The following is a 27,813-nucleotide window of genomic DNA, read 5'->3' on the forward strand; positions in this document are numbered from 1 at the left end:
TGGTGATGATGATGATGATGATGATGATGATGATGATACTACTACTACTACTACTATCCCTTCTTCCCAACTTTCCTGCCTTGTTCCCATGCTGTAAAACCTCTGTCTGGAAAAAGGTGGCTCCAAAGTTTTATATTAAGCTCCTTCTAAAACCACTGTGTATGGTAGATGCAGCTTTTAAGCGTCCTTGATGTCTGCGTTTCGAAGGGCCCGAACTAAGGCCAGGTTGGTTCTTCACAGCCTGCCGAGTCCCCCAAAATCCTGACCACGATGTCAGAAGCAGGAGCAGCTGGAGGGGCTGTGGAAGCTCTGGGTCCTGGTGCGCAAAGGAGACCAAACTCAGCTGCAGAGACTGGGAGAGCCTTCGCTTACCCCCTTAGCAGCCCCAGTTGCCCAAATCCCTTTTCTGCCCCTTTTTGCCACCCCCCCGGGAGGGCTTCGCTGGTAGCAGGGTGCCTGCCCCGCTCATTCCTTCACTGCTGCCGGGAGTGTCGGTGACCCCGGCAGACCTCAGACTCCTCTGCCAGCGCTGAATTGGGATGGGGAAGCAGCTCCAGCCTGGGCGAGGGGTGAAAAACACTTTGCAGGAGACGGCGTCACAGGGTACCAGCCCAGGAGGTGCTGTGGGTTTCGGTGCGGGGAAGGCTTTGGCTGCAGCAAAGAAGGATGCTGCAAGTGTCTCGGTGACGGTTCCCAGCGTAAAACCCAGATCCCTGGGGAGGGCTGGGGACCGCAGTGCAGCAATGCATTAAACTCCCGCGACACCTGCAACTGAGACCCTGTCCTCGTCTTGCCCGTGTGGCCACAGTCCCCTCTTCTTGCTTAAAACGTGGCTAGCTCTGGCTCTTCCCCAGCTCAGCCCAGGGCTCCCAGCACTGGCAAAGCCATGCCCTGTTCCTGCCCAAACCATGGGGTGCCTCCATCTCCAGGGTGGGACAGCCCAGCATCAGCACACCGGACCAGGACCATAGACCCCTCCGGGTGTGATGGAAGGTTGTAAGACTTCTCAACCCGTAGGAGGATGAGTTTGAAACCGAGAGCAAAGCACTGGCTACCTAAACCACTGTTTACAGGGTAACTGCAATGACTCACAAAATCATTTATGAATATCTCAGGCATGAAAATTTGCATTGCATTTCTGCATTCTGTAAATGTTCCAGGGTTTTTGAGTGAATTATTTTTCAACCTCAATTATAGCATCATTTATTCCTTTTCAGCAGGTACAAGCACCCTCCAAATTAACGGTACGTTCCTATTAATGTTCCATTTCTGATGTGACAAAATGGTACATTCATCCCCAAATACAACTAGGCCAATGAACTAAAAAATAGGTGATTAACAGAAGCCCAATTCCTGGAATAAATCAAAGATTTGATGTGGAGGTTCTCATCTCCCCAGCGAGTGTCTTAATCCCTGGTTTATACGCTTATCTGCAGTGCATTTCTTTCTGCCAAACACTTTCATTTTTGCACAAAAGCAAACAAAAGGCAATTAAGTCCCCGTGGAACAAACCCAAATGTTTCACAAAATGGAATTCTTGGTTTCTGGCTGGCCTTAAGGTCATTTACTTTGGGAAGAGGCTGTTGTACTTTGGTCTGCAGCGAGACTGCACCCGAGGACTTTGGTGCCACAGCACTGCTGGGAGAAGGATGCCGGGGGTCTGTGACTATCCCCGTACCAAAATCCTGGGTAGTCTCTGACTATCCCTCCACCCCAAAATCCCTCTGTTCTCAGCCGCTGACAAAAACATGGTCAAAGAGGATAATCACGACCGGACCATGTTACTGGCTCAGGTAGAAACTGGGATTCTTCGTCAAAGCTGGTGCTTTCGTCTCATGGGTGACCCAACCCAGCAATTTTACCTTGTTTCTTGTTACCTGACTTGATGTTATCTTCCATCAGGAGGGATAAACACAGATTTTTCTTCATTTTTCTCTTTACGCTGCAGCTGCCCATCGTGCAGGACAGCCTGTGGGCGATCCAAAGCCACGATGCAAACTCGGGACATGGCAGGGGTCCATCCCCTGCCCGGCCACCTCGCAGCCCAGGCAAGGCAGAGTCTGCCCAAGCCGCCGATCTCCACTCTTCTCTGCCTTAATTAGTGTTTTACACCACAGGAACCATTTGTGCCGCAATTGGAGCTTTTCTCCTAATTACTAAGAAACAGCAACAAGAAGCCTGTGAAAAACTACTGCTAGCTGAAGTGTGTGAAAACAGGATCGGTGCTTGGGGTTTATTTCATATACCCACCCAGCTACCAGTTGTTTAGCAGCTTCCCCAAGCCCCAGCTTGCACTTACAGGCATCGGTGGATTTCTAAACGTCATGGTCCTTGACCTATGGACTTACCTAAAACTTATCACAGCGTTTACGCAAACAACCCTGCCCTTACATTTGTCTCCTATTTTCTACTACTTTCATCACTGTTCTCAGACTTGCTTTTTTCAGTTCCCTCGATGATACAACAGGGACAATTCATTTTGCCCGGAGCTCCCACTGTAACTTGGAAGTGAGGGGCTGCTCTAAGAGAAGTAGCATCAATAGGAGTATTTTACACATATATCCTGAAGATAGGGGCTGGAGAAATATCACCTGTAGGAGTTATAAGCTATGCAGATGTCTTTCAGTTTTAATCATAGCAACAGTTGGAGCCCCACAAACCTCTTCTGCCACCTATATGACAAGGGGAGGGGACAAAAGGAGGATTGTCCCCACCGTACAGAAACACAGACAAAGGAGGTGGCCTCAGTTTGCCTTAGCCCTTACCTGCCACATTACCTTTGTTAGCCCGTCACAGCTGGGAGGGGACAGTGGTGGCTGTTCTCGTGCTCTTTTTTATAAAACACATCCCCAGCTTGTCCCCACTTTCCCTCTCACTGTGCCAGCCACGGACACAGAGTCTGGCCTGCAGTGCTCGGTCTGCTTTGTGAACTCCTTAGGAAAATTTGGGTAGGGGAGGGATAAAGTCTGTCCCAGCTGGATTAGGGGGTTACTGTGAAAGCTGCTACCCCTACGTCTAGTCAGAAGTGAAGGGACCCACGAGAACTGGCCCTATGCCACGTTCCCGAGGGTGGGACGTGCCTTAGGGAAAAAGCTGTAATGCGGTGGAGAAAATGGCAGGTTTTCTGTGCATGCTGGTATCAGCATGACCGACACTTCACGCTCTGCTTAAATTTGTTAATTGACAGATGGGGTTGGACTTGTAGGCACCCCGAAAATAGTAGTGTCCTTTGTGGAGCTCATGCCCGGTTGCTGATGCAGCTCTAGTCTGGATGAGACACCGTGTGTAACAGAAAGTGGCTGGAACAGGACGTCGTACCAGGGAGTGTTGTTTGCAGGCTAAAGTAGTGGGGAATAAACAAATAAACAAACAAATAAATAATCCCCGGCTGCCCTGATGATTTTTGCATGTTTCCACATTTTTATTCACCTATGGCTCTGCAGATGTTTGCCTCTGGAAAGCCAGAGCTGCACCACTTTTGCATTTTCAAGCCTGGAGGCTGGAGGCTGAAGCTTTAACCCCGTGTTACTCGGGAAGCGTCCCACTGCTGGGGGGTACAACCACAGCCCAGGTCTCCCTCCTCCGGGCTCTGAATGGCATGGTTAGTAAAATCCATTAACTGCAGCAAGCTGGTGTATTTTTTTCAACTAGCTTTCTTTGACATAACTGCTATGCTTTAACGAATTTCAGTTTGCTTTGCATTTTTTTGTACCATACCCATCCTTGCATATCCTAATCTGAAAGCTGTTCCCTGCCGCCTTCCCCTCCCCTTCCCAGTCCCCCCAGAATCTGGATGTGGCTGCAACAGGGAAACAAGCATCCACAGCATAACGAGAAGCTGAACTCCTAGCACTGAAATCAGGACCAAATCCCGAACCCCTTTTCTTTTTTGTCTTTTTTTTTACCATTAACTCTGCCAGGGGTTTGTCAGAGCAGAGACAAAATCAAACCCAAGTAAAACACTGAATATGATCTGCAGAGCAGTCTCACCTCAGAGCAGAGATTGCAAAGAGGATTCCTGTTCCATAAAAACATGAATACACGTATATATATAAAGAAATTCAGAGGCTTTTGTCTGTGGAAAGATGAGAGGTGAATAGGGATCAAAATAACAAGATGGCAAGGTAGCTTTCTAATAAAACCCTGATACCTTTAGAGTAACTGGTCCCGGGTTTATTTAATCAGGAAAATAGCTGGGAGTTTAAATAACCAGCAATATAAAGCCTGCACAAAGGGGAGAGTGGGCAGGCTGAGTCGGATGTGGCTGTATCTTGTGGGAGGATATGATGCTTGAAAGAAGCAGTGACACATGCAAACTGCCTACAATGGCACCGGCTGGATTGAGGCGAGAGATAGAAACAGTATAAAAAAAAAAAATTATTACAAGCAACAGTTGTAGGCCTGCAGGGCAGAAAGGGAAGGGAGAGGAGGAAGCATTGCAATAGATAAGGAGGGTGAGTGAAAAGGCGAGGACACCACGCCGGGAATGGCAATTACTTGGGCTGTGACAGGGGAAGGAGCTCAAAGGATGCGATCGGGGACCGCGGGTGCTGCGCCAAGCTGCCTCCTTCCAGGTCCACCCCGCTGCAGACATCCCTCACAGCCCCCTTCTCCCACACGGGGCCTTCTGAAGAATTCCTTTCCAGAGGAAATTCTGCACGTCTGGCTTCAGTGCAAATAAATACGCCTTCGGTTTAAGGCTTGAGGAAACAATAGTCATTTCTTTGGGAATGACTTTTCACAGAGGGGGGAAAATCCACAGCACTTTTACTTCTAGGGAAGTTTTAAGATGGTCTTTTCAGCATCCTTTACTAAAACATGAATGTACTCTGCAGGGAGTAGCTTTCCAGTCAAGGCTCCTGTTGGCTTCAAATTAAGTTGTAATTAAAAAAAATAAAATGACAGCACTATCCATGAAAAGCTCTTCTACATTTTCTGTTGAGCAATGTTATAGCACTAGGTCAAGGGCTTTTGCATGATCCATGTACTGACAAGTGCTAGCAAGGAAGCAGTGGGTTTATACCGATATTTCACTGTGAAATTCCACATTTGCAACTCTTTTTGGCAGTAGGTGGTACAGCTCTGAAACTAATATGTTAGTTCAAACTGTAGTACAAAATGTGGTATAAATTAAAGCCTGGCTATGCTCAAAGCCATGCTACAGCATGGCGAGATGAGGCCCTGGCGGGTCACAGACCGTCTCGCTTTCCACCCTGAATAGCAGCGGCCAAGGGTCTAATTGCATGTGACAGTAGTTGGTCATAACATCTAGCATTTAAAAAAACAAGGGAGATCATTGTTAATCTGTTTCGCAAAAAATTCAGCTTGTTTCTGTGGTCCTAGATGCAGTTTGTTTTGTGGTTATGAGTTACATGGTGCCATTAAAACTTAGTCTGCTGGGTGTGCTTGCTGAAAATCGAGGGCTGGAGAAGCAGAGGTCACGCAGCAAGCAGCTCTCCATGTCCATCCGTGCTGCTTGCAGGAGTATTTGATCTTTATTTTCCTTATTCCTCCACCTTTGACCCATTGTTAGGCCTGGGAGAAGTAGCAACAGCGTGGTTGAGCTTCTCCTCCCATCTGTGCCCAAAGCCGGGGGGAGGTCTGGGGCCACGCGGTTCCCCTGAGAAAGTCTGGTGTTGCTGAGCCGGCTTCCCACGCAGGCGGTCCAGATGCTTGCTGGCCCTCTGTTATCAAACGTATTTTCATCAGTAACCTGTGAGAACATCACATCGTTGTAATGAAGTTTGCAGAAGGGACAAAGTCTTGGGGGTTGGAAGAAAAAAAGGCAAAGAAAAAAAAGGCAAAGGCAAGTGGTTGGTATGGGGGGCTGGGCTTGCTGGGTGCAAAGCCCCATGTTCAGGACACCCTTCTCTGTCCTAGGAAGCAGAAACTCTTCAAAAAGACTTACGGACTGTGTTAGATGCTTAGTATATATAGGTTGCCACAGTAATTTAATGCCCAAAGTGGTGCATAGGCTCTGGGCTGTACAGACACGGGGTGGGAATGCCACCCCTGCGCTGGTACTGACAACTGCCATCCACACCAGGACCTCATAGACTCAAAGATAATAAAACAGATTTTGTCGAAAGGATACTCTTTACTAGGTCAGGGTAATTTAAATGCTGGGGTTTGGAGAGAATGATGGCTCGCAAACATCTGAAATGTTCCTAATACATGGTTTTACAGTCATCTTAATGCAAAGATAGTCAAAATCTTAGTCAAAATGAGAGTCGTACGCGGCTACTGCCATCAGAGGGGAGTGAGTGTGTCTAAGCCATTTCCAAAGCTTATCATAAGTTCCCACAGGAAGAGATATGAATGGCATGAAAATATTACACTTCAAGCAGAGAGATTTAGGAGGCATGTGAACCATGCCGAGGAGCTGGAAGTGGAATATTCAGTTGTCAAAATAATGCTGCGACGGCAGCCGCTGCGCTTCCTGCATTAACATGTCAGAGCCGGAGTGACAGCAGACGTCAGCGCCATGTGCTCGAGGGGGTGATGGCCTCCCAAACGCGGCTAGAAGAAAGCCCTTCTAATTTTGGTTGATTGCTTTTCAAATGCGGCTCATTCAGATCCTCTTCGTCGCATGAGCTCATTAGGGAACAGCTACAGGAGGAGGTAAGGGGAAATTAATAACGTGGAAGGTGCCGATCGCAAGTGGATATTGCGTAGGTATCAGAAAGACAGTGATCTTCTGAGCCAGGAATACTTGTTTTGGAATAAATAACAGACTCTTGCTGTTACAAGTGAAAAAGATTTAAAACACGAGAAGGTATTAAGAGCTGCATGACTTCTGTATCGCTTCGTACCTTTATCATCAGTGGGTCCGAAGCTCCACTAAGTTAGCGTGGTACCAGGAGCGGCCCCATGTGACAGTCTGAAAAAAAGATGTCCAAGATGGTATTTTTCATTTATAGGTAGTTAGGTATTTCTGTCAGTTCTGTCCTCGTATCACTGCATCTTGAAAAGAGAAAATAATTATTCCCATATACGGGTAAAATGTCCTAAAAATTGCCTTTTTATAATGAATGATTGTTGCTTGCTAAAATTCATACCTGTGTAGAAAACCTAAATCATCAGCAAAAGTGGCAAAGAGGAAAACCCAGCTCCTCTTCCCTGGCACAATTCTGCTTTCCCATGACATCTATAACCTGAGCCAGGTCTTTGCCGAGTCCTTCACGCTTCTCCAGCACAGAAACTCATTTCTTGGCAGAGATTGAAGTCCCAAGGAAAAAGTGAGCTGCATTTCGCTCAGGGGCGGTGAGAGGCTGGGACTCTCGTGTCTGGTCCAGCGCTGCCTCGTGGCTTTGCAGGACGAGAGCTGTACACTCTGGGTAGTGTTCTAGCAGCATCACTTTCTACCAGCTCTTTCTGGTAAGGAGTACCAGGCGGTGAAGGTGTTCACCATCCTTTACGACCTCCAAACCTGGACACAATAATAATGAAATCCCTTACCAACATTTTTGGAACTTGAATTTCTGAGATTAATTTAATTAAGAATTTCAGTTTCAAATTACTAGTTGAAATACTCTAAAAGTTATTTTTTTCAGTCTGGGAATAGAGCACTCATTTGTTTCATTATGACGAACCAGAAGTTTGGAGCGGTGCATAATGAAATATTTCAGGAAGAATTTTTGATTCAATTAACTTTGAGGAGGGCGAAAAAGCAAAATTGTTTTAACAAAGGCAAACATTTGTAAAAATTATAATCCATTCCTCAGAAGTACTTGGGAAGATAAAGCAATCTGTCGAATAAATAGTTCTCAGTAGCCAGGTTTGGCCTGTTGCAGTCGCTCAGCGTATTACAATGACAAAAATTGAAAATTTTTGTTGAAATTGAAAAAAAGCCGGGCGTTGGTCAATTTTTGCTATTTTAAGGGTGGAGAGTGCCTGTGGGGATGAACCAGTCATGGTGGTTTGAGACTGGCCATGCTGGAGAGGGACCGGGGTCCTGCGCCCCTGTTGCATGAAGACCTGCAGCAGCCCAAAATGCGAAAGTCCCAATTTCAAGGTGATGATGCCTACACTGGGTTTGAGGAGAAAGAGCAAATCTTCACGCAGATTCATGGGCTGCAGCCATGGGGGAGCGCACCGCACCTGCCCGGGGCTGCCGTACCCGCCAAACCCAGCCCAAAGCCGTGGTGAGGATGGGGGCTGTGAAGACGTGGACCCCTTCACCCGGGGCAGAGACAGCGATGCCGCCGTTCCCCCGGGGTACCCCGGCTTGTAAGGGCTGCAGCTAACGAGCTGCAGGAGGAAAGCGGCAGCTGTGGCCTTGCGGCTGGCCCCGAAGGGATGTCTGCACCCGTGGCCGCGTGTGTGTGCATGCAAAGCTTTGGAAATTTCCATTTTAATAAAAGCAACCTTGGAGGAGCATGAGCAATAACCTGTCTGCTCTTTGGCACTGACAGTTAGGTTGTCCTGTAAAATGAGATTTTGCTACCCCAGCGCAGCGATCTTGTTATCAACTCCAGCTTACATCAGCGTGCTTTATTAGAAGACAGCAGAAATAATTCTTTAGACATTAAGCAACGTCTAGTTTCTGCTTTTATCGGGCTGGCTGAGTGTGATTAAATCAGATCCAGAGGTAAGCCCAATAAACTCCTGGATCTCTGGGCTCAGATATTTGGTCCATCTACAGATGCTTTGAAGTCTGGCGAGAGGATAGAAATTAGGTCTTTCCTGCCCAGCCTTTTCCACTCCTGCTGCCTCTTGAAAATCCAGTTTCCTAGGTCTGACCTATGTACTTTGGACTCTCCGGTTTTATTAAGGGAGGGGCGACGTTACATGTGGATCAATCTCCTGCCTGTTCCCAAGCTCAGCTTTGCTCAGCTGTGACTCCAGGCTTCGGTCCCTGCTCGAGTAATGGATCTTTGCCCAAGCGAGGGTCACTGCAGCCATGACCGATGGGCTATTCCGGCGCTCCGGTCCCTTCCAAGATAAAATCAGCATTACACAGCTTTACGCTTGTAATCGCCAGCAGCCAGTCCCAACGCCCTGCCTGTACCCATCTTTTTTGTCAACTTAGATAGCACTTTTCATCTCTGAAGGCATCAACTGATTAACCAGTTATCACAGCTCTTCTAAATCTTCAGTGGATACTTTTGTGCTGCTATTCCCGCTTCTGCCATGGGAACGACGAGGCTGCTGGAGGTTGGGGATCAGCACAACCCATGGGAAACCCTGCGTTGCTGCTGGGCATGGCCACCCCGGGAGCATGTGGCAGGGCACGTTCCTCTGCACCTTTCCTTCTTCAGCGAGGGCTGGCTCCCAGCATTGCTTCCAGCATCGCTGGGAGAGGAAATTATAATGATTCATCTGGACCGGGACCGTAACATTTAGCTCCTTTCTCCTCCTTCCCAGAGTATAAATTTTCAGCCAAAACCCCCACAGATGTACACCAGAGAAGGAAATAATCTGCAGATGTTGACTGTTCCCAGCTCTCGCCTCGTCTAAGGGGCCAGTGACAACTACCTGGGTCCTTGCCAGGTTTCTGGGTGGACTCCGCTTATTCACAACTTTGTGTTTTAATATTATACCACTCTTGGCCAAGTATCTACAGAGTAGTGAATTGTCCCCTGAGCTGTCATGAGAGAGAGAGACGTTTAATGCACAATAACTATTATTTCCCAAATATTGATGCCCTCAAGGCTTGTGGGATCTCCTTTCAATAACTCAGCCTCCTGCCACCTAGGACAGTGCTGTATATAGGAGGACGCATGGTGAAATGGCACAGGGAGGTGATTTTTCTTTTCTTTTTTAAACTGTGTATATCACATTAATGAAAAAAACATAGGTCTGCCTGAGGGTGATGTGACCAGCTTCTCCGCAGGATTTCATTTTGCAGAGCGATGCCAGCCCCTGTCCTGGCTCCTGCCCTTCTCTGCTGGCTTTAGCCTCTGGCTCGGCACAGCCCTGCCCTGGGCGCAGGTGCCTCTGCAGCACGTCGTATAGACACCATCGGGAAGGGAAGGTGCTGGGGGCGAGGAAAGTAAGGTCTAGGCAATGGTGCAGCATCCCCCCTCCCAAATCACCCTGCGCCAGGGCAGCACTGAGCCCACGTCAAACTGAAACGGCTGGGATTTGGCTTAAAGCTCGCAGAATGTGTCTCCAGGGGAAATTAAAGAAGGAAATTAACAGCAGCATCTTTTATTTTCATAAAGCACTTAAAAGCACCAGATGCATATAATTTTTATTTTTGGCTCTCTAAACTTAGGCTTTCATATTAAATTGCAACTGGCACTTGGAAAACTCATTTTTAGTGGATTGCAGAAGGAGAAAAGCATGGGCCAGATGCCCATGAGTTTATATTCTTTTGACCAACTTGCACAGCTCTGCTCATGCCAATTAATCCAGGTTTCCAGAACTACAAAGAAAACCAGGAAAACACCACTGACCTTGCTGTTCAGCTCTGTTTGAACAGCAGTAATAATCGCTGGTACAGAGCCAGGACAGGGCATTGCACGGCTACCGCTGCAGCGGGGTTTGCACCCACAGCCTGGGTGGGAGCCATTGCTGCAGAATGAGCATTCGCTGGGACTCTTCAAGCCAAGAGAAGCTGGCTTGGTTTGTGGATGTCTGACAGAGTAGCCGGCGTTTCATTTTCCTTAAAATGTCTCCTGCGTATAGAGTCGTGATCGCCGATTTGAGATGGCAAAACAGTTGTGGGGCTGCTTGTTCCTCCTGCGTGGCTTTGGCATCCCTCTTTGCCGAGGGACCAGCGGAACGTACCAAAACACCGTGGCTCAGCAGCTCTCGGCTTGCTCCTTGACAAAGGGCTTTGTACCTCCTTCCCTCCAAGTGGTTTGGAAACCGTGCTGTGTATGGAGAGAAAAAAAACGGCAGTGGGTGTTGCCTTCCCACACAGTCATTGTTCTAGCTGCACAATTTTAACTGTTGATATGAAATCTTTATATCAGTAAACTTCCAGCTAAATGTCAAACTACAGCCATTTCTCCTGTAACTGTGCCTTTGGAAGCATGATTGTTAATATTACTGGTATTATTTTACATGACTTTCGCAATGTGAACAGTTCATTTCTCCATGAACAGTTCATTTCTCCATCTAAGTCCAGAAGGAAAACATCTTCATTTAACTTCAAAAAAATTGTTTTTCACTAAACATGAAGGAACAATGAACAATTTGAGGCACACACAGGGCAAATATGTTATTAAGGCTCCGAACACCAAACCACAGTGTGATAGCAGACATGGGTCAGTGCTTTTTTCCATGCTTGCGTTCCCTGGGGTAAAACTGCTCCTAACAGCGCTGTGGAGGGCAGACACAACTTGGAAAATGCTTCCCATTGCTTAAGCCCTGGAAAGTAAGGGATAAGCAAAATTCAGCTCCTGGCAAGAAAACGAACTAAAAAGCAAGGTAATCTATAACGCTAGGCTTCTATAGGCAAACTGTAAATGATACGGTACATTGCCATGTGCCACACACTGAGACAACTATTTCCAATTTGTCAAGAGTCGCATTTCTTATATACCAGTGGCAGGGCTTTATTTTTTGTCCGTACTCCAATTAACACGTCGATAGAGCTCTGTGTCTAAATGCTCCCAGGGTGTTGGCGGCCGTGCCAGGCGTGTCTCGGGGGACACCTGGTAGGGACCGTGCAGAGGGTGCCGGTGGACACGGCGGGCAACGTTTAAACCGCCCGCTCTGCCTCTGCAGGCAGCTGCCGCCGCGTCAAGTTATGATGTCGCCCACTCCTTTCTCAAGCAGCAAAACCTCCACCGTGCTGCCACGTCGCAGCCCCGGGGGTGGGACGGAGGAGGCAGCCGCCGAGAAGGTGTCCGGGTGGGAGCGCGTCCCGAGCACCGCAGCGGCATCGCGCCGTGGGAGCCCGCGGCCCCGAGGGGCACAGACCGCTCGCGCGTAAGTACGGCTGCCTGCGAGGCAAGCACGAGCTTAACGGATTGCGTTAAACTCCTCCGAAAGGGATCCCTGTTTCGCTGGCGTTCGGCGACAAGCCGTAATCCTGTGCTGATAAGCCCAAGCTCCTGCTGCAAATAGTTTACAGCTGAGGGCACGCTCACATTGTTTTCTGGCTTCACAGGGAAGGTTTAAAGGGTTTTACGGTGAGTTTAAAGCAGGTTTAATTCTGCTAACGCCGGCGTGAACCAGGGGTGGATCAAGTAACTAACTGCAGCATAAACACAGAGCTTGTTTTCGAAACTCCTCAATCTTTTTAGGGAGCTACGTATGAATTTAGATTACCACTGAAGGGAACATGCCCAAGTGAACATTATTATCCCAAAGTTTCTATCAGCCTGATTCAGAAAAAAACCTTTTCTTCCTTCTCTTTACTCATTTTTAAAGTTAACTGGCTGGAATTCAAACAGCAAAACACATAATGAAGTAAATGGGGCAAATTCAAACAGCCAAAAGCATAATGAAATAAATGAGACAAATTCCTTGAACTGCACCTAACATGAAAATGAATCTCAGCTGCTCATTAGAGACTGCCGAGCAGGGGACATGGGCAAATTAAATCACGGGAAGTAGAGGGAGGCATAGAAAAAAGGTCAATTATCTAAATCTCCTCTTATTAACTGCAAAATATTTTTTCAAGATTGAAGGTAGTAAAATACGTTAGTGGCAAATGGCAAAGCCTCTTTATGTGCTTAAAGTAAAAAGTGAGGAGTTAGGCAGAGCAGAGGAATGGGTAAACAAGGAATATACCACTTTATTTTCAGGGTGATTTAGCAGTGAGTAATTCTCACCCGACATACCTCCAGGTGTTTGCTTCCTTACTCTCTCTGGCAAAATTCATACCTGGTTTCCTCAGGTTAATTCAGATTTTGCTGGGGATTCGAGTGCTGGTCATGCAGGAGAAGGAGGGGTTGTTGGTCCGAGGCTCATGCGTGGCGGCTGAGCCGGGTGGGTAGCGTGGGCAGCGTGCTGCCTCTGTGCACGTGAGCGGCAGATATCGCCCTGCGAGCCGGAGCGATGGTCCTCCACCTAAGAGAGTCAATTCAGCTGCGATTTGTCCGTCTGCCTAATGCACGGGCCACATAACCTGTTTTATTTAACACCACCAGGCTCACTGAAGCAGGCAGCAGCGGGGTAAGCTTTGTGGCCGGGGGGGGGGCCATCACCTTCCTGTACCACTCCGACTGGCCCTCGTGGGCATCTGAGACCCAGCAAAGTTTTTAAAGCTCTCCCATCTACTTGTTCCCAGGCCTTTTTCATCATTGTTCTTCAACACACTCAGTTTTGCTGGTTTTTCCCTTGCAAGCATCCTTGCTGCCAGAGAGGGTGGGAAACAGGGAGCGTGCCAAAAGCTGGGTCTGCCTCGGCGGTGGTGTGGGTGGAAAATCACACCTTGGGTCCTGCTCTGGAGGTCACCGCTGGTCTTCGGGACTGCCGGAAGGACAGCAATTAACAGCCATTGCTAATTGATCTAATGGCTCTGGTAGCAGCACGTGCTGGAGGATGTGGCTCATGGGAGGAGGATGTGGCTTATGGAGTGCAAAACCAAAACATGTCACGACTTGGATGTTATCTTTGGCATGAGCAGCAAAGGAAAGCTGGCAAAGCCAAGCAGCTTGTGTTATCATTGAAAAGGAGGCAGGAGGAGGAGCTGGGGAGCTGCAGCTGCTCAGCGTGACGGCTGTCCCTAGAAATCGTCCTTCAAGAAGGAGTGAGCACCAGAAAGAGAAAAAGGTGATGGCCAGGCAATGTGGAGATGTCAGTGAGAGATTGTGCCAAGCCCATCTTTCTGCCGGTGGTGTAACAGTCCCAGTGTACAGGGGAAAAGGAGGTGCTCCTAAACAGAGGCTTTAGGGTTGGCACCATCTTGTATGACATTCTCATAAGCAAGCGAGGAAGACGTGGCCTCGATAAGACAGCTATTGGGTGGGTGGAAAACTGGTTTCACAGTTACAAAAGTTATCATCAGTTCACTGCTAGAAAGGGAGGTAATGATGAGTATGAACCTGAGCCCGCTATTCTTTCGTTGTTTCTGTTCATGATTTGGAGGAGGGATGAGACTGTTGTTATTTGAGGTGCAGCTGAAAGAGATTTGAGCACAAAGGAGGACTGAATTATGATTCAAAGGGGCAAGAGAAGTAGCCTGGAAAAAGCCCGTGGTTTGTATTTCAGCGGTCATGCTGGTGAGTGAAGGCAAGCGGGGTGGGGTCTGGGTGGGGTGAGGGAAGCTGTCCCAGTGTAGTCATACGTTTGAGTTATGGTCTAGCCCTGGTGATATTGCTCAATTCAGGGTTAAACATGATGCACTGGCCTTTAAGGAGGACCAGTACTCCATAGCTTCACTATGCAAGCCTGATTACTGTGTATAAACTATGCAGGCTTTGCTAACGACTATGCCCTTGAAGAGGGAACTAAAGACTGATAAAATGAAACATCCTGCCCCAGAAGGTGCTGAAGGCCAGATGATGGCCAAAGAAGCATGAACTAAGGGAAAGGGAAAGGTGGCAGGGGGAGGTCGCGACCACTGACTCAATTCAAGGCTGGAAGAACTTGCCCCCCCCACCTGCAAGGAGCATGAGTGAAAATTTACATAGCAAGCGAGGCTAATTTAAATATAACTGACCAATAACAGATGAGAGGGTGTCATGGTTTAACCCCAGCCAGCAACTAAGCACCACACAGCTGCTCACTCACTTCCCCCCAGCCAGTGGGATGGGGAAAGAATCAGGAAAAAAAAGTAAAACTTGTGCATTGAGATAAGAACAGTGTAATAGAACAGAAAAGCAGAAACTAATACTGATAATGGTAACACTAATAAAATGACAATAGTAATAATAAAAGGATTGTAATGTACAAGTATTGCACAATGCAATTGCTCACCACCTGCCGATCGATGCCCAGTTAGTCCCCAAGCAGCGATTCCCCGCACCCCCACTCCCCCCAGTTTCTATACTGGGCGTGACGTCCCATGGTCTGGAATACCCCGTTGGCCAGTTGGGGTCAGCTCTCCTGGCTGTGTCCCCTCCCAACTTCTTGTGCCCCTCCAGCCTTCTCGCTGGCTGGGCATCAGAAGCTGAAAAATCCTTGACTTTAGACTAAACACTACTTAGCAACAACTAAAAACGTCACTGTTATCAACATTCTTCTCACATCTAACGCAAAAACATAGCACTGTACCAGCTACTAGGAAGACAATTAACTCTATCCCAGCTGACAGAGGGTCGCTACTAACCAATGAATGTAAATTTAGGCAGGTTTTTACTAATCATGTAACAGAATAAATATGTTGTAGTTCTTTGGTATGGTGTGCCGGCTTTGTGGAGTTACCACCTGGCACCCATCTCTGCGCAGACGTGAAATAAAGAAATATCTCGGCTCAGTGTGTAAGATTGGTTCGTTGCGCAGCAGGTACCAAACCCCAGTTGTGGGACAACATCGGCTGTGCTGGGAGCCAGGGTATGTCAGCGGGTGGGAGGCTTTTGCCCTTGGCTGCTGCACTTCAACAACAGGGCTTGGCTGGGGACAGTCCGAAGGGAGCAATAAAAATAACGAGAAGCGGTTGGGATGTAACCGCTGCAGGAAAGCCAGAGGAGAGGGTAAGAGACACTGGTGAGATGTGGTGCGGTCCTTAAGCACGGGAGCCATGAGGAGGAAGAGGGTTCCTCTTTCTCCTTGCCACTTAGGACAAGATACGATGGACTTAAAACTGCAGTTTAAGGGGGGATGAGCACATATTTGTGGGCTTTTCAAGGCGCAGCCCGACATTTCCCGGTAGCGCACTCTGCCTCCCCTGCTCCCAAGTCTGTGTAAGCTGGGTTTAGCACAACATCCATTCCAGTAACTCACGTGGCTTTCGTGAATTAACTACTTAGCCCGTGGGAATCATACCATTATCTTCAGAGGAACTAGAAAAATAAAGAGTGCATTTATAAGGTTTTTATTGTTTCCACCCCACCATCAACATTCCCTTTAAGAACATCAAAAGATTAAAAAAACAGATAGAGACATCTGCCAGCATCTCTGGAGATGTGTGTTGCACTTTCTTCTAATCCAGACCAAGTCTTTGGAGCCTCTCCATGCCTTCAAGAAATAGGGGAATTTTTCTTTTATTTAAGAACCGTCTAAAGAACCTTTTACCGGGTTTTAACAGAGCCCTGTGTCAGCACAGTTAAAAAATGCTGGCATTTCCTCTGCGCAGATTAAAGATGATATATTACGCTTTGCTGCTCAAACCTGATTTACAGCTTCTATTGCAAAATTGCATAATACTTTTTTAAGTGCTCTAAGGCGCAGTAGCAGGGCTGAGGACTCGGAGCAAAGTCCGGGCGCGTGCTGGTTTTTACCTCTCCAGCATTTGTTATTCCTTCTCTAGGTCTGAAAGAAGAGCTGCAGGGAGCAACCTGTCCTCTCCTGCATCCTTCTGACCCCCAGCATGGCATCGCCCATGAGGAGCTTGCTCACCGACCCTGCCAGATACCTCCAGTCTTTCCGCCTCTTCCTCACGAATTCGACCGAGCACCAGTGCATGCGGGAGTTCGTGGAGAGGCAGCTGCCGGCTGTGATAGCGAGGTAACGCGGAGGTGGCCACACTGAGCTGAAGGACAGCCTGGGGCACGGTCCCGTGGCGGCGACGGTCTTGGCCCGGCTCGGGGGGCTGCCTGCGAGAGGCAGATTGCTGTTCCCCACCGGCCGCCCCTTCTGTAGGTCTCTGATAGGGCTTGGCTGGAGATTTCATTTATACACGCCGCTGAATGGCGGCTCTTCGGGATGGAGCTTGCCTAGCAGGGAGGAGATAAGGCTGAATTGTTTCCTTGCATGCAAATATAGCTTACCCTGAATCAACGCTAACACATGAAAAATGCAATAACGGATATCATGTTCTAACATTAAATTTGATTGAAAACATCTTTTTAAAAGTAATGTTTTCAGTTAATATTTAGGCTCTCTCCAGTATGTGTGAATAACGCTCCTGCTTTGCCTGCTGGTGTGTGGTTTTTGCTGGACCCCTTCGCTTTCCGGGCTGGCTGGGGCAGCAGGCAGGTGGGATCAAATCCTGGTTCTGGGGAGGCCCTTCTCTGGGCCCAGGGTTTTATAGCTCTGCCAAAGCCTCGTTAAGGGATTTTAAAGGCGTTACACTCTCCCTTTTTCCTCCCTATTTTGCAAAATGTGAAACTTCTACAAACAATTTCTAAGCTGCTGGTCCAGACCCAGGGACGTCTCTGGTCCTTGAAGCACAGACATGGAGAAGGCATGTATCTGCTGCTGCTTGTATGCACTCATAATAAAAGCAGAACTCCTCTACAAATTGCCAAAATAACTGGAAATCAGGAATCTCCAAAGAGCAGAGTTCTGAATCTGATCCCTCCTGCCAGCTCGCAGGCCCGCCTGTACATGTGCATTTGGCATTTGATTTTGTGCTGCAGATTTTAGTCTTCACGGGTTCTCCAGTGCTTCACAAAATGGATGTAACCCTCTCGACTGGGTAGCTCTCCTAAAATGTGTAAATAATGTTTTTCAGTATTGGAAACGGGAAGTCTACAATCAATGTTCTAAGTGTTGGTGGTGGAGCAGGTATGCTACGAACTTCAATATTGATAAGTGTTTTGCTTTTTTTTCAAAGAATAGAGGATTACAAATTGCAGAAAGGAGCAGAGTGGGAAATAGGTATTTTCTTGTAAACTCAGCTCCAGGAGCAGATGGCATTAGCTGGTGTGTGGCCACATCATCTGAACAGCTTGTGCCTCCCCACCCTGATTCTTGTATGTCCTCCACAAGAAACCTCCTTCTACACCATGACTCCTTAAGGGCAGAGAGAGGCTTGAACCATAGGGTGTCTATGAAAAAAAGTGCCGTAATGTCTTAGATTCCTCAGAATATTAAATTTTTACTTACATTGCGATTATTCTCCCCTGTAACTATTTACTGAGGTGGTAACTCCCCATCATTGCTGCCTCCTGCCCTGCTACGTGACAGCTCTGCCGACCTCTGTTTTGCCTGTACATATTTGCTGACCACAGCCAATGCACAAGCCCCTCCTGGAGCTACTGTCCCCCAAAACACTGGAGCTGAACATAAGCTCCAGAAGAAATCAGAAGAAATAAGTCTCTTTTCTGAAGTTCACTGTGTGGAAAAACAATACCAATAACATCAAGTGGCTTCTTCTCATTAAATTCTTGCTTAAGTTCCCCCCTAATTAAAGGGTATGTTTTCTAATTCTGCTCTGCCCATTAAGTTATCAAACTTAAATTTTACATGAACAGTTAATTTAGTTTAAATGCTTTAGTCATACCATCTCCAAAGACTAATCTCAGCTTTGTCAATCTCTCCTAATAAGTAAAAAGAATTGTATGTGAATGGTGGGTGTCAGTTATAAAACAGACAGTGTGACAGAGTAGGAACATTTCTCTCCAAACAAAGGCAACAATTCTTCTGCCAAAAAAAATATTGTTTTTAACAGGAACACTTTACTTAGTGAGGTATTTAACTCCCTAACCAGGGACACTCCAGCTTAACAAGATGGACGTTCAATCAATGATGTGCAGGCAAAGCTCATTTTGTGATGCAAAAACCCCCAAATCACCAAAACCCTGCTGCTTGCCGGCTTGTTCCCATCACCAGTCCTTGGGTGGTCAGGAGGGAGCACATTCCCAAATCCCCCCAGCTATCCCTGGCTGATGTCGGAGGGCAGTGATGGAGCTGTTGCCCTGGCCCCATCCGCCCCTGTAGTTTGCAGGGAGGGAGCACAGAAGGAAAGCGTTTCCTTTCCGCTTTTCCACCTCAAGAGACAAGCAAACCATTTAATGTAGCATCATATCCCATTACACCCTCCCATCTACAGCGCCTGCCTTCGCCTACAGCCTTTGCCTTATTAAGTTCACACTCCAGCGCGCCGCACTCTGTACCTTTAAAAACCATAAAAGTCATCAGCGCTGCTATAAAGTAGCAACTGTGCTATAAACTATCCCGTTACGTAAAATGTTTAATTAGAAACTTAATGGTGAACATAGTGGTAGCCTTTAAAAGGTAATTGTGTTGGAGAGTTTAAATAATTTGGATAGCCTAATTGCCAAATTGTTGATAATGCAAGCTGCCACAGATTTGACTGTAAAATGCCTCAGGACACTTGTTTGCATATAAAAGAGCTAACTGAAGTCAATTAAGGCTGTGGATTAAATTATGAATCAAAGGGGTGGTTTTTTTGGTTAAAAACAATACAAGGGTGGTTTGGCCACAGAAGAGTGGAAACGAATATATTAACCTATCCGCGTATGGAAATGCAAAATTCAAATTTTTTTTATCAGGACTCGCACAGCCTTTCAAAGGGCTAATCCATTTTACAGAAAGTTGGTAAAGCAAACAGAAATCAAAATAGTGCCGTAGTTCATTACAAATTCTGTGTTCCCAAATTTTACCATGGCAGCTTGCAGATGACTGGCTTTGCTCAGATTTTTCAACAGAATACAGGGTTTGCAGTGGCAGCAAAGCTGCAGCTATTTCTGCTACTTCAGAAATTCAATTTCCCTCCCTCAAAGAACGTGTTTGCACAGATGCCATGTAAATTTTGGTGTTATTAGTTGCTTCAAGAAAGTCATGTAAGTCTGAAAAAATTGAACTCCTCCTCACTTTTTCTGTTAAATTCTCAGGGCATTAATGAGCAGATGAGACCTGGGCTGGGGTGCCTGATTTTGACCCGTGGTGATGTGTGGTGGGGCCAGAAGCAGGCAGAGAGCATTTCGTAGTGAAAAGGACCCTGCTGGGGGAGGACCTGGTGTACAGGGTTGAGCTCTGGGGAACACATTACAACTACTTAATCCCCAGTATTTTCCTTTTGTACCTCAAATCTTCTGTATAATGGAGCTAAGGCTGGAGTGGTGGGAGCCCAGGGGCACTGCAAACCATGAGGATGTGGAGAGCCTGGGCAAATACAATGGGGCACCTCCCTCCACACTCCCGCAGCAAGGGCCTGTGTGGCCATCAGGGTTTGCTGGGTGATCCTCCATTCAGTACACAATTTTGTTCATTTGTAGGGAATTTTATAACGTGGAGTTGTGTGCAAGCACAAGCACATCTGTCAGGACAAAGCTCAATATATGTCTGTAATGACCCCGGGATCTATTATCCACCATAGTTACCCTCTGCTTCACTCTTTCTACCTTAATTTATTCTTCTATTATTTTTTCCACCTAAAATTTATTGAAGCACAATAAGCAGAAGTGAGCCCTAAGAAAGCTAAGCAAGCCAGCGTGATATTGTCCCTGGACCCATGCCTCAGTCAAGAGCATCATCTCCCTGAGCTTCCTCTATTGCGGATGAGGAGAGGTGGCCAGGAGCAATGGCAGCTCTTTTTAAATTTTGAAATGTTGGATCTATTGGTAATTCCATGGGTAAAATAATTGCAGCTGGCCTGCACAGTGTCCAGAGAGAACAATTCCTCACAAAAGCAGTACAGTCAGCTCTGGGGTATTCTGAAAACAGGGGTTAGATAAACACTAACGGTATGTGCACTATTCATTATACTTATGGAAAAAGTCACAGGACACCAAAGACAAACAGACGTGAATGTTGACTCTGATTCCAGTGTAAACACATATTCTCTTCTCCCTCACCCACATGGCCTGGTAACCAGTGAGGCGCTTGGCTTAAAATGCTCTTACTGTCTCCTAAGAAATCCTGCCAGGTTGGCTGGTGACTTGGGACCATCAGAACTGGTACCATCAGAGTCATTTAGGATCTTCCCCGGGAAGTTAGGCCATGTCCAGAAAATGTGAGGTCAAGCCATGTGCATGACCATGTCTGGTTTTCCCTTGGCACTGATGGTGGTAGTCGGAGAGGAGGAATGAAGATAGTTGGGACTGATATTTAATTTTTTCTCAAATCCTAGAGCTAAAACTTCAGTGGCAATCTGCTGAGAATACAAAGCAGCTACATGTGCCTGTGGTACGTTTTCTGTACATGAATGGCAGGCATCAGTCTTCAAAACTGGAGATGTGGTGATGGTGGAGATAACATTTGCCTGAGCTTTGCTTTCATCTTGGATTTCATGTCGCTTGCTTCCCTAGGTGAGATTGACCTGCTGATCCTGTCAAAACTACAAGCCAGATACCCGGGGGTCACCATCAACAATGATGTGATAGAGCCAAGTGCTGACCAAATCTTCAAGTACAAAGGTATTTTTACATTAAATAAATTAGATTTACATTAAGTATGCTAAATGCATTAAAAAGAGTTGAACGCTGGAAGACCCCACATTCAAATGCTTTCTTTCAGAATTGGCTCTTAAATGAAAAAAAAAAGTCACTATTTTATGGTTTTTTGCCATCATTGCTTTTCAACAATGTTCAGTCTCTCATTAAAATCTTAGTCTCTCACACTGCAAATAACTCTGCATGGCAAATGCTTGGGCTAGACAGACTTTAAAAGCTAAGCAAGGTGGGAACTGATGGGCGATTCTATGGAAATAAAGTAAAATCCCCACATTTCAGAAAGTTTTTATCCTTCAACTTGCACTGAATCAGGATCCTTCCTCAACATCAAAGAGAAAATTTTCATGTCTCATGGTAATTCTCACATATCTTAAAAATCGTTTCCAAATAACAAATAGCTAAACCTCACAGCGTTGCACTAAATTAGTTACCAACATTTGAATTAGAAAACATGGAAAGGAAAGCAAGATGGATAGAAAGACTTTTGCCACATGCTCTGTGGCTTAGAGCTTGTTTCCTTCCACCAACCCAAAGTTCCGAGCAACGTTCATGAAGGAAAGCCAAGCATTTCCCAAGGAGTCAATGTCAGCAGGGGTGCTTTGGTCAAATTGCCCTACAAAGCGAGCATTAAATATCAATCCACAGTTTGATTATTACTGGATTAACACCTACCAGGCTTTACCTTAGCAGTTAATTATGGTCTTGTACGGAGGTGACACCAGCTACGCTGCACGGGCTGTGAGCAGCCCCGAGCAGAGCACACCTTGCCGGAAAGCGGCTGCTGAATGGATGTGGCAGTAATGAATGAATGTTGTCAGCAGCCTGCATTGTTGGAAATGCTCCAAACCATAGTAAATACCAGACTGTAAAACCATGCTGTAAATCTCCAACTCTTACTCTTGTTTAAGTCCTTAAAAATGAAGCATTCCCAGGATGAAGCAACTTGTGGAAGTTGAAGAAAAAAACCCAAATAGTAACAATCCCTTTCTCCCTGCAGTGGGGGAGTTCAGAGTCACTGGAAGCACCAAAGGCTCCCACGAAATACATCATTTTTTTGTATCTGTCTCTTTATTACATGGACCTGATCTTTGAAAAGATGGCTTGTGCAAAATCCCAGGAGCTTTTACATTGCTCCAGGCTGAGATAGTGAAGGATGGGCAACAGAGCATCTGTTCTGTTTATAAGACAGTTTGGGCACTTGCACATAGCATTTCTGTCCTGTCTGGGCTATCAACCATAGGCTATGTGAGGCTGGATTTGCGCTGAATCTTCCTAGTGGTCCCACCACCTACCACCAAGTAACTGACAGTCCTATCCTACTTCAGTGAGTTTCTTTACAGAAGAAAGTTAAAGAAAATATAAGACATTGTCCTTATTTTAAGTTTTATGCGAAACTAGAAATGAAATATTCATCTGAATTTCTTTCTTTAAACTTTCTTATTTGGTAATTAAACATGTCCCCAGTAGGTATCATTAATTAGGTTTCTGAGCCCTAAGATTTTCCAGGGAGAATTGGAAACATTATCTGCGCCTCTGAGGATTCAGTAGTTATGTTTTCTGCCTAACCAGATATTTTCTCCTTGGGAAGGAGAAGCCAAGCTCACAAGAGAAACTTCATACTGGGATGTGCAGTGACGACAAACTGAGGTTTCTCTTAGGCTGCATCGTATGACGGAGGCTCTCCTCAAGTCCCGTGGCCAGGCTGCGGGTTTCCTTCATTCCTGGTCCATGTCCAGGTGAAGTCCCTTGGTGACCACAGTCGGAGTGTTGGCAGCCCCACAACTGAGCTGTGTTGCCATTGCCTGCACGGCACGGCACAACTGCAGGCAGTCCAGTTTTGATGGCACCCATCAAGGGCACACGACCAGCTTCTGACCCAGACAACAATCTGGGTTGAACCCAGGAGAAAATTAAAGAAAACTTTTCTAAATAGTTGAGGTGATACATTTTGGCTTCAGGTGCATATTTGGGCAGAAACTTCCCATAATCAGAATGAGTTTGCCCTTTCTGAAATTTTGACTTTAAAAGCCCACCCTGGCAAGCAACTCAGTTTTCTTCCTCGTGCCTCCTCACAGACTGTCTAGCAATTGAATTGAACCAGATTGCACCAGATTACTTGTGATGGTGATATGAACTGCTGCTGAATGAAGCCTGAGTTTAAAACAGCAAATTAAATCTGAACTGCAAGCACCAGGGCCAGTGACTGATAAATGGAAGTGAACAGAGTAGCAGCAGCAGCAGCTGAAAGGGGTGGCCCATTTCCAGCCGTACAAGAGAGGAGATAAGCACTGATGGAGCATTTCTCATCTGTCCAATGGGTGTATGTCCTAATCAGAGCCCAGAAGGAGAAACATTGTGATTAGTGGTGTAAAGGCGCTGGTCTTAGCAAATCATGTTGTTTTGAACATGTGTTCTGTAGCTAGGGCTCAGTCTGCCTTTGGGCCATTTAAGTTTTAAATTTATGTTAACTCCAGCAAAGCACAGGAATCACATCAGGGCTAGTTTTGTCCTGGAGCAATCCGGAGCGCCAGGCAGGAGCGCAGTGAGATGAGCTCCATATGCCAGCAGATGGACATTAGTATTCAGGCATCCCCTAAATTATGAAATTATCTCTCAGTTTTGCTCCCATAAAAAGCAAAGAAATGCAGTGATGAACCAGGCCCTCGGTATAACTTATTCCTTGAATCCATGTCTCCAGCTCTCTGCTTTCCTCAGTTGCTGGATGTGCATTGTATCGAGGTCTGAAAAGATGCCATGTGTCACTCTTTATACTAGTCTTTGCTTTAAAACACTATTATCCCTTCTACCTGAAGCAATTGCCCGAAACTGTGGGCTTTTGAAAAATCATTTGAACACAGCAGAAGCCAAAAGTCAAGAGATGGGTCCTTGCTCAAGGAGCAAAGCTCCTTCCCCCTCCCACCATCCCTGTGACACATTCCCAGAGCGAGCCATTTGCTTTCTCTGCCCTTCTCAAGCTTTTAATCACGCTTCTCTCCAAGACATCCGTCCTCAAGCACCTATATTTATTTGTTCAGTCTTTGGAAAATCCTTCACCATGGCCTGGCTTCTGCTCAGCCACGCGGGTCTTGTGTGTCACCTAACCAACGGGGCCATCAGCTCTTCTCCCATTTGGCAGGAAAAGTGCTGCTCATGGCCTCGTAACTGTTTATCCCAACCGACATGTTTTCATTCAGCTTGAGCCAGTCATGGGGAAGAGTTTCTTTCTTTTTTTTTTAATCAGGTAAAGACTAGAGGAGCCCAAATGAGGGTGCAAAGGGCAAAGCATCAGACCCTCTTAAGACTTCATCCTACAAAGACCTTTACAACCACCTTCTCACATACGGGCTCAAGGTTTTAAATATTCCACTGCTGTGTTAAACTGGTACCAAAACTCTCTACCTAAATATGAATTTTGGATGTATTAAAGCTCCAAATGGAAATGGATCCCGTATTTGCAATTGATATAACTCTGTTGTGCCTTCTCCCATATTTTAGAGCGTGTGGCTGAGACATCAAACCTCGAGAACGTAAAGTTTACCTGGCATGAGGAGACAGCTTATGAATATGAAAGTCGAATGAATGCAGAAAAGAAGGCTAAAAAATGGGACTTCATTCACATGATCCAGGTAAAAGTCTCTGCAAAGTAAATGTTGTCAAAGACTTGGCTGTTGAAAATATGCATGAAGTATGTGACCTCATTATCCACTCTAAGGGGAAAGAAAGGAGAGTTTATTTCCCTGTAATTTAAAATGCTTAAGCATAAGTGAACTGCAAAAATGAAAGATGAGTTACAGCAAAGCAACTTTGAGCACAGTAGTCCTATTAACCAGGCTGTGGGTGGCAGTCAACTAAAAATATACTTTAACTAGTGTTTTCAAAGCTCCTCGTCCTCTGTGTGAATTGCCTTTGTATTTCCAAGTTTACCGAAGCCATTACAAACCATCTTCACTGCTAAGAAAGGCAAATCTTTTGGTCTCAGGTTAATGAATGAACATGAGCTTGGTCCTGGGAGAGTCAGAGAACAGGCAAAGCAGTGACAGCCCCAAGCTTGCAGAGTGAGCCCACTGGCCGCTGTTGTGCTAATGCGTCTTGTCATCCTGCCGCTCTTTTGTTGAGATTGCCCCCATTTGGTTTCTTTTACCTAGTGGTACCAGTTATAATATTCACCAGGACCGCACCATATCTCTGTAAACATCTCTGCTCTTTCCAGATGCTGTATTATGTGAAAGACATCCCAGCGACTATCCGGTATTTCCACAGTCTCCTGGAAGCGCAGGCAAAGCTCCTCATTATCCTGGTATCAGGTGAGAGCTGCTCCACCAGCGCTGCTCGGTCAGGCAAGAGCCATGAGGACCCTTGGGGTTCCTGCAAGTTCAACACAGGCCAGCTAGAAACCAATGCACTTTTTATTTAAAACATCCTTTATCACCTATAGAGGCGTACTGGCTGCGTAATAAATGGTGTCCACTCATTTACAACCGTTGAAATCTGCACACCATCTATGGCTACGCAGCTCCATGCTGCAGGTTGTAAAGCTGAAGGCTTTGTAAGCCAGCAAACCATGCCATGGACACAAAACACCTTTCTCTCGCCCTCTGCCCTTCGCCGTCCTACAGCCTGGCCAGTGACGGACAGCAACAGAGAGCCCTGAAGTGGGCAAGAGGCTCCATCCCACGGCTCTCACTCACGAGAGCTCCTTCAGCCTCTGCTATTTTCTGTAAAAGGCTTTTCAGGCTGGGCACCGCATTTTCTCGCTCCTGGAGACTCGCAGCATTAAGCTAACGGCTACGACAGGGCTCGGCTATGCCATACAGCAGGTGTTAGAGCACATATGGTTCATTTTCTTCTCAAACTGCCCATTTCCTTAATATCATCATTTTGGGTGGAAAACAGCATTCTTAGGCTGTTTCAGATCTCAAAGAGATGCTCTGTGGTCAATCCAGCAGGAGAATGTGGGGGCAGAGTAAACAACCTCTTAATAGTGTGGGCAAGGTTTTCTAGGGATACTGCAATGGTGGGGTCTAATTTGATTCTAGAAAGCCTTTAATTTGCCTCACAAGCTATGCAAATTTTTGTCGTGTAAACAGTCACATCCGATAGTTTTGTCAGGGATATTAAGTTCAGAGGTTTAAGCTTAATTTTTTATTGAATTTGGCCATGTCTTCAACCTGTAATGTTTGATGATGTTCCTTTTTTGTGTTCATGCAGTGTCCACAACGAGGTAACGCTTCTCTCACCTGAATTTATTAAAACTATTTTTCTCCAAAATGTTTTTGGTTTAAAGTATTTTCAAGCAGTTCAGTACAAGAAATCTGTATTTTAAATGATCTGAGTTACTGTCCTTGTTCTTTGGCTGAACAAGAATAGATCATAATATCAGACTATTGCTGATTACCTGCGCATAGTTAATTGAAGTTCTTTTCCAGTTGCTTAACCTGTCCCTTTGGATATTCACAAAATGTGAATACAGGGAGGAACACCTATCTATTCAAAATTAATGTGATTAAAAATCTGAATTAATGAAAAGTATTTGAAGTCCTTTCTGGGCCAGGTGACCCTGGGTTTTGTGATGGAGCAAAATGGAGCAGAAATTGTTGGGGCCAGCAAGAAAGCAGGAGAGAGGAGGAGAGCTCAGAATAGCAGAGAGGAAAGCGGAAAACCTTGGGGGAAAGAAGAGTGTAGAGAGGGGAAGGAAGTAGTGCTATGAAAATGAGCACTGAAGCAAAAAGAGGTACTGAAAGATAAGCAGAACAAAGCTCATTTCAAAAAATGAAGGTAATGTCACCTCCAACACAAACACATTAGGATGTGTTAATTAAAAACCAGTCTGGGAATAGGATTGATAGGAGAGGGCTTGGTCAGTTGGTGAGGATTGCAATCCTCCTGCTCCGTCCCTGCTGGGAGAGCAGGCGAGTTGCAAGAGCTATGCAGTGTTATTTTTAACACATTTAAAAAATCTGTTTACATCGCCTTGAAAACAAAAGTAGTGCCATATGCTGAGCCTATTGAGAGCTATTATAATAATGCTGCATTCAGGTAGTGTATAATTGCTCGGCACAGAGATGGCACTGAGTCACACAACACTGACACCAGCAAATTTTGTGCAATTAGTGCTCTGCATTCAATTTCTACCAGGTGAAAGAAAATATTGTAGCCTCTCTTCGAAACACCAAACTGTTTATTTGACTATAAATAACTGTTTGCAGATATAGCATATGCAAAACCGCCGAGCAACTGGTTTTAGTAGTTATGCAGATTTATAGTCATAACTCTCAAGAGCTGCTCATTAGGCTCAAAGTTATTTTCATCCCGTCCAGTCATTCTGGATGATCCTTTTATAAATGATTTATAGCAGAAATGCTGAATCAGAGATCCAGGCTGAGGGAAAATAAAGTTGCGAAGACATATCTGGGGAGTTTTCAGCTTACCCAGCTGGTTTTCTTTGTAAAACGTCCCGTGAGAAGAGGTGCATGCACAAGCACGGGCTTGGCATGGGCTCAGTTCTGGAGGTGATTGCAGTGCGACAAGAGCCTTTTCCTTCCTCCCTCTTCATCTTTGCACACCCAAATAGCACGCAGCCAAAACATCCTTCTGGCACCACTGGGGAGGTCTGCTTGGGGTGAGGGGCAGCCCTCTCGTTGCCCGTGCTCAACAGCGTGTAAGCATGGTG

At 46.2% G+C, this 27,813-nt stretch overlaps 1 protein-coding gene and 1 long non-coding RNA gene across 3 annotated transcripts in view; one reads left to right on the forward strand and one right to left on the reverse strand.

Moving 5' to 3' along the window:
• LOC115343202 lies at positions 1–13,331 on the reverse strand. The gene is made up of 5 exons (XR_005932706.1): positions 12,741–13,331; positions 10,401–11,319; positions 3,060–3,338; positions 2,251–2,672; positions 1–2,156 (listed from the first exon to the last, which is right to left on the reverse strand). It is a non-coding gene; the product is annotated as an uncharacterized LOC115343202 (long non-coding RNA).
• The window catches only part of LOC115343201 (histamine N-methyltransferase-like), a 23,970-nt gene continuing 2,681 nt past the window's right edge, over positions 6,525–27,813 (forward strand). Inside the window, exons 1-6 of one of the 2 annotated variants that reach the window (XM_041124474.1) lie at positions 6,525–6,621; positions 16,313–16,509; positions 17,459–17,511; positions 21,000–21,107; positions 24,639–24,769; positions 25,354–25,447. In XM_041124474.1, coding sequence (XP_040980408.1) covers positions 16,373–16,509; positions 17,459–17,511; positions 21,000–21,107; positions 24,639–24,769; positions 25,354–25,447 — 523 coding nt within the window. In that variant the 5' untranslated portion in view covers positions 6,525–6,621; positions 16,313–16,372. Of the gene's footprint in view, positions 6,622–11,723; positions 11,884–16,312; positions 16,510–17,458; positions 17,512–20,999; positions 21,108–24,638; positions 24,770–25,353; positions 25,448–27,813 lie in introns of those variants that run through there. The other variant, XM_030018852.2, reaches the window with a different exon arrangement.

The sequence above is a fragment of the Aquila chrysaetos genome, chromosome 6 (genome assembly GCF_900496995.4).
Source record: "Aquila chrysaetos chrysaetos chromosome 6, bAquChr1.4, whole genome shotgun sequence".
Classification (NCBI taxonomy): domain Eukaryota; kingdom Metazoa; phylum Chordata; class Aves; order Accipitriformes; family Accipitridae; genus Aquila; species Aquila chrysaetos.